General features: G+C 34.4%; 1 protein-coding gene across 1 annotated transcript; it reads left to right on the forward strand.

Moving 5' to 3' along the window:
• Positions 1-5,141: 5,141 nt before the first annotated feature.
• LOC131633641 (defensin Ec-AMP-D2-like) lies at positions 5,142-5,756 on the forward strand. The gene is made up of 2 exons (XM_058904337.1): positions 5,142-5,295; positions 5,411-5,756. The coding sequence occupies exons 1-2, from the start codon at positions 5,232-5,234 to the stop codon at positions 5,575-5,577; spliced, it is 231 nt and encodes a 76-aa protein (XP_058760320.1). The 5' UTR covers positions 5,142-5,231; the 3' UTR covers positions 5,578-5,756.
• Positions 5,757-6,761: the final 1,005 nt, after the last annotated feature.

The raw sequence follows: 6,761 nt of genomic DNA on the forward strand, positions 1-6,761 counted from the left end.
TCGCTCGGGTCCTCATCACGGAAAATATAAGATTTCGTCTCTAACTGAAAGTGGTCGTACTGCCACTCCAAAGGAAATTGAGCAGAGGGGCCCCTCTTCTTTTCCTCGTCCTCTACATAGTCAACGATTTCGAACAGATGCTCCTCAGCCTCCCAGGTTAGGGATTTCACAATAAAGAATTGATCCTTGAAATGCTTGACAGAATCCTGATTGATCGCGAACAACTTCTTCGTCTGTTTGAAGGACGCCCAGTTGTACTTCCCGTCGGCGTCGTGCAACCGTTGCAAATGGAAAATGCGGAGGAACATATTTAGGGTTGGAATGGAAGCCGTAACCCCACCTCTTTGAAAGCAAACTCGTATATCACGAAGCGGCTTCCCGGATAAACCGAGCATATCCGGTGGTCCGGCATAGGCGCGAAGGCCCCCCACGACGGCCTCATCCTCTGGTCAAGGTCCTCAACCACGTTGAATCCCTCTCTCATGTGTGTCGAGAAGCGCGATGCTATCTTCAAAGGTTCGTTCGCCACCCAATCTTCCAACCTCCTCGGCTTCACCACTTTAACATAAGGAATCTCCTGAGTAACTGGAGGGTCAAAAATATTTTGGTCGTCATCCGAGACTTCAAGCACGACATCCTCCTATGCGTTGTCGGCCATTTACCTGGAAAGCAGATGAAACTGTGAATTCGATTGATCAAATCCACCCTTCCACCATAAGTCAAGTGAAAGGGCGAGGAGGACGGGCGACACGGGAGGAATTGTGCAGTGGTGTTAGGGCGCTCGGAAAATGCGTGGAGAACCATGCGGTTATCCTCGGCGTGTTTAAGGGCTACTCGGGAAGTTCATGGGAAACTAACAACTAATCCCGGCGGATTTAAAGGAAGCTCAGCGTATTCATGGGAATTTCATCAGCCATCCCCGACGAACTTAAGGGGCGCTCGGTAGAATCATGATTTCGTCAAATTATTTCCTCAGCACACTCAAAAGTCGCTCGACAAACACATACTAGCAAAAGATGCAATTCAAAATATGCTCGGCATATTCATCACTAAACTGCCTAATCTCCTAGAAAAATCCTACGAAAACATCCAAATTAATAGAGCTACGAGAAGAAGATAGGAGATTACTTACTTGGTGAAGAAAAAGCGTTGACTGCGTTTGAAATCTGGGTGAAGACTGTTGAATCTGAAAGCACGAAGACAGTGGAGAGCTTGGAGAGTTTTTTCGGGTAAGTGCAAATGATTTGCCTTTCACTCCTTTATATAACAAGGATACAGGGAAACGGAAAGGGCACCATTATTGCCTAGGCCAAAAGGCGGCTCTATGAAATGATGGCGTTCCAAATAGCCTCCGCGTGTTAGCTAATCACTGACACCCCTTTTAATTGAAACGACTTTTGATGCTTGATCTCCTCGGCTTTAAGAACTTCCCTATGCCCAGTAAAGCCTCCTTCTCCTCGGTCAATACGCAGATGTAAACCCTCCGTGGGAGATCTCGAACTTGATGGGAACAAAGGCCCCCTGCGAGCATACCCTAGGCAAAACACCTCGGGAAAGCGAAAACCTACCACAGGCACCTCTTCAGCTACACATCTAATAAAGTCATTTGCTCCTTACAGGAACAACGACTTGGGGGGCTCCTGTTCTTGTCTGGGCCAAGCAGGCCCAACACTGGTGCTTGGGCCGAACAGGCCCAATCCCTTGCCCCGGCCGAGCAGGCCCAACACGCTCTCCAATAACCGTCACAAGACCAATTCACGCAAGACCACATGGTCAAAACCACCAGCGCAGGATTCAGGCAGGTTACCCCGAACCCTACGCTCCACTCCTCTAGAACGCAAGTCATTTGCTGACTCAATCCTAACGAAGGGAGTTCTTACAGTTTTCTAGCACGTGGGCCTCCAATTGGATTTGGCCCAATTAGGAAACCTTGGTCCAGCGCTGGGGGCTATAAATATCCTTTTCACTAGAGGGTCAGGTATTCATTCATTCTCTCATATACCATGTGCTTGCTCTCTCTGATTGCTTTCTCACATTGGTATCAGAGTATCTTGCGCGTACCCCCATCTCAATTCTTCAAGTCCACCGTAACTGACCGTGGCGATCCACTCTGATCAGGTGAGATCAAAATCTATTTTTAAAAAAATGTTTATATATATATATATATATATATATATATATATATATATATATATATATTAAAAGTTATTAATTTATAAATAAATATTAATTTTTTTTACATTAACATATAAATATAAGAGTCTAGTGGAGATGGAGTAAATCATCCAATTAAAATATGCCACTTTTTTACTAGATAAATAATTTAAATTTTTAATTTAATTTTAATCATCATCAATTAAAAGTATAAATTTAATTAATGTATCATCTTTTTTCTCTAAATATAAAACTACTTTGAAATGAATTATTATCAAGTATAATAATACGGGATACGGTATTTTTTTAGTTAAAGTATGAGTTTGTTGATATAAATAAAATTTTTATATAAAATATTTAAATAAAAAATTAAATTATTTGATTCACAATGACAATTACTATACATTTAAAAAAAATAACTAAAAGTAATGTTGAGATACAACAATGAAAAAAATTAAAACACACAAATATATTGAAAAAAATAATAATATTAATATATGAAAAAATCATAAATTTTACTCAAAATTAAGTAGTAGAAATATATCATTATTATAATACATATATTCAATACTGGTGCATATCTGGTATCTGTATTTTACGATTTTTAAAAATATCAATATTAATAAAATGGTTGCTTCTAAGGTGAGGGCTCCATTAAATCCCTCACCCATGTACCACCAACCTTAACCGTACGATTAAATAAACCTATATGATTTTAATATTTGTTGTTACACTCAATTTTAATTTATTCTCTCTTCTCTTTTTATGAGATTTTTCTTTCTCTCTACCACTGCCATAGTTCATTATCCTCACAAGTCCCCATCTTTTTGTCATCAGTACGACCACCGCTCATGTAAAATCACGTTAATGTTCATTATATAAATAATTTCTTTTTTATTATATACAATACCCATCGAACAATAGCAACCCCCAACACTATGTTTTTGTTTTCACAACTGTTATCTGGGTTAAAATCATAATCCTTCATTTCGCAAGTGATCAAAGTTAAACAAATTTTTAGAACATCGTAGAGAGTAGGTTCTTTTTATTAAAAAAGAAAAAGAAAAAAACCTTCTGAATTTTCAAGACAAAATACCTTTTTTTAATGTCATTTTTAAATTTATTTTTCAAGTAAAATCAAGAGGAAAAGAATGTTGAGTTATTAATTAAATTTTAAATGATCTTAGAATTCTTGAGACACATAACAACAGATTTTGTGAAGAATAAAAGAGCCATGGTTAGATATCCAGATTTAAGAGAGAAAACACAAAGGATGAGAGAGAACACAGAGTAATGGATATAGTGTGTAAAGATATTTGTGTTGTCATTCTTTTTACAATTCATTTAGACCTTTAGATAAATCTAATGGTGTATAAAAGTGATACACCCAAGGACCATTTAGTTGATGGTCCATTGTAGAATTCACCTAATAAAATTATTTATTATGATTATTTTTATGCAAGTATTTCTTTTTATATATGAATAGTTAGAGTTTTTTTTTTTTTTAAAAAAATAAGTAAGTGAAAAAATATTCTCACATTAAATTGAAATGTAGTTACTTAAAAAATTATAAATACTCAATTATTAAATTTTAAATGGATAAATAGTGTGTCTTCTACAAATATTCGATGAGGAAATAATGCATGTACATAATCACGACCATGGATCTTCTCCTTCCTCCTTTTGTCTCCTTCACTAAAAATAAGTGTAATATAATTAATGAAATTAAGAAAAAAAATATTAAATAGAAGAAGAGAGAGAAAACATTAGAGAGAGATAGAGATAAATATATGAAGGAGAGAGTTGAGAGAAAAAGTTGAAGGAAATGACCCAACTCCACATAATCACACATAAATGATGTGTATATCACGTTAGTGAGGAAATAATTCCAATAAATAAGAGAATCCAGTGATCTAATCCTACACTATATATATCAACACTCTACGGTGAAAAACTCCCCTCAACAATTTTTAAATTCTTTTGAACATGAGGAATGTTAAATAATATCTAAGGTGAATAACTATCTGACTAGTGACTACAATGTAGATTGAGGATAAATCTAGAGAATTTGTTGATAGATCCTTGTGAGGAGAATCTCTGCTGAAAATTTTAAAATGTCTCTATATTTCGGAAATGCATTTTTGAAATCATTTTTTTCTTTGAAAAAAAGTTGATTTCGGAAGTGCACTTCCGAAAACACTTTATTTTTAGGAAACCAAATGTATTTTCGGAGATGCATTTTTGAAAACACATTTTTTTCAAAAGAAAATGTGATTTCAGAGATGCACTTCCGAATTCACCCCCTTGAAATATTTCGAAAACACACTTCCGAAATATTGCCTCATACAAAAAACAAAAATCAAGGTGAATCAATTAAAATTATATAATTTAAATATATATTATATTAATCAAAATATCTATTTAATATAATAAAGTAAAAGGAATATTAATTATTTCATAATATAATATATATATATAGTAACATTTAATTGATCGATTAATTTACCAATGACATGTTTGGATCAATTAAATGCTACTATATATATTAATCTTCAAATAATATTTTAAGGGGTGAATTCAGAAGTGTATTTTCGAAGTCACTTTTTTTTGGAAAAAAATGTATTTTTGGAAATGCATCTCCGAAAACTTTTTCTTAAAAATAAAGTATTTTCGGAAGTACATTTTTGAAATCAGTTTTTTTTAAAAAAAAATAATTTCGAAAATGTATTTTCGTAATATAATGATATTTTAAAATTTTCGCCGCGGATGGCTTAAAAAAGTTGTGTCTAAATTTTTTTTCCTAAATCTACCGAGTGCATCGTATCTTCAACGAATTATAATTTTACACTGAATATTTTGAGTCTTGAGCCTTTGCCGACCTTAAACACATGTAGTTACATAAATTATACAACATGTTAACTTTATTCCAGCACATTAAAAAGTATAATATATATGTCGGTAAAATACTCCTTGGAAAGAGACTACTAGCCTTTATTGTCCTATTTAAGACAAGCTAGTTCCACTTACACTTCACTTCAAATTCTAAACTAGTTCACTTGACTCCTTAACAAATTTTCATGGCTCGTTCAATTTCTTTGGTCTCCACCATCTTTGTCTTCCTTCTCATTCTTGTGGCCACTGGTAATTTTTTCTTTACACTTACATCACATAACGTAATCCATAATATTGTTATATCTTAAATATTTTATGATTTTATAGAAGTGTTTATGATTGATTTTGTGATATTGTATTATAGGGCCAAGAATGGTGGCAGAGGCAAGAGATTGTGAATCTAAAAGTCACAAGTTCAAAGGAAAATGTTTGAGTGACACCAACTGTGCTTCTGTGTGCAAAACAGAACGTTTCACTGGCGGACACTGCCGTGGATTCCGTCAAAGATGCTTTTGCACTACACACTGTTGATGAAACAAAGATGATGGATCCATCACCTTTTTCTACTTGTGTGTGTTTTGAATAAAGCTATAGTTAGCTACCCATTTTGTTATGGTTTTTTTTTTTTTCTGTCTTTTTTCTTTGTATCTTGTTATAGATCTTTCGATCTTACTTGTGGAAATGAACAATTTCATGTGTTCTTGAAATAAGATCCAATAACCCTCATAACCGCTCAGCAATGAAATTTGTCGAATTTCAGAATGAGTAAGAGTTCCAACAGTTGAGAGCAACATACCACACGAACTTGAAACTGCAATGCACAATCCGTGCTGAGGCTCCAGCCCCTGCCACCACTTCGAAAATCTGCTCGACTTACCCCCAAACAATCATCTTGTACATCCCAAACACTCCTTACTCTTGATCCACTTTCAAATCATCCACTTCCAAGATAGAAAATAGGATATTTTCAATGATTGCTGAATTTTCTCACCCAGCACTTTTAAAAAATTTCTCATTTCACCTCCTCCAGATAGCTTAAACACATGTGAACCAAATGATACTCAACATCTCATTAGTGGTATTTCCACCGCTAATTAAACCACCTAACTGGTGCAAATTCTACAAAACAATATTGGGCAAGACAGCGGAGAAATATAGCTATCTTAGGAGATCTCTCCTCGTCGTCAATGCTATTGAAAATATGCCCAACATTCTCTTTCATTTGATTTGATTTCGGGGAACAACTTCTCTACCCATCACAAAAAATAAATTTGGTAGTGTACACAAAGTTCCATTTAATTTTAACACATCTAATTAATTATAAAATAGTACAATTTTTTTTGTTTTCAAGAAATTTTACATTGAAAGTAATTTTATCCAACTTTTTAAATTTGGTAGATAAGAATTCACCTTGTTCCTAGTCGTACTTTATTCTGCATATGCCTCTGTACAAATACCGAGGCCATATTTTATCTTCATTATTACTTAAAGCCAAACTATCCAAGATTGATGAGTAATCTATTGTTGGACCATCTCCACCTACTCTTGCCCTATCTCTAATACACTTTTTGATTTTTTTCCTTCGTCCAAAATATTTGTCAAACTAACTTTTCACTCTGGTTCTCTTCTCTCCCACCTTATCGATTCACTTATCAAAGTTTCTTTTTTTACGACTAACATATATAAGTTCGGATATAAGTCCTTTAACCTTTTTT

The sequence above is a fragment of the Vicia villosa genome, unplaced genomic scaffold (assembly GCF_029867415.1).
Source record: "Vicia villosa cultivar HV-30 ecotype Madison, WI unplaced genomic scaffold, Vvil1.0 ctg.001158F_1_1, whole genome shotgun sequence".
Lineage (NCBI taxonomy): Eukaryota > Viridiplantae > Streptophyta > Magnoliopsida > Fabales > Fabaceae > Vicia > Vicia villosa.

Bases quoted from the DNA above. Each gene is read 5' to 3' on its own strand.
- LOC131633641 (XM_058904337.1), top strand. From the start codon at position 5,232: ATGGCTCGTTCAATTTCTTTGGTCTCCACCATCTTTGTCTTCCTTCTC. The intron at 5,296-5,410 runs GTAATTTTTTCT...ATTGTATTATAG, and splicing joins TCTCATTCTTGTGGCCACTG to GGCCAAGAATGGTGGCAGAG.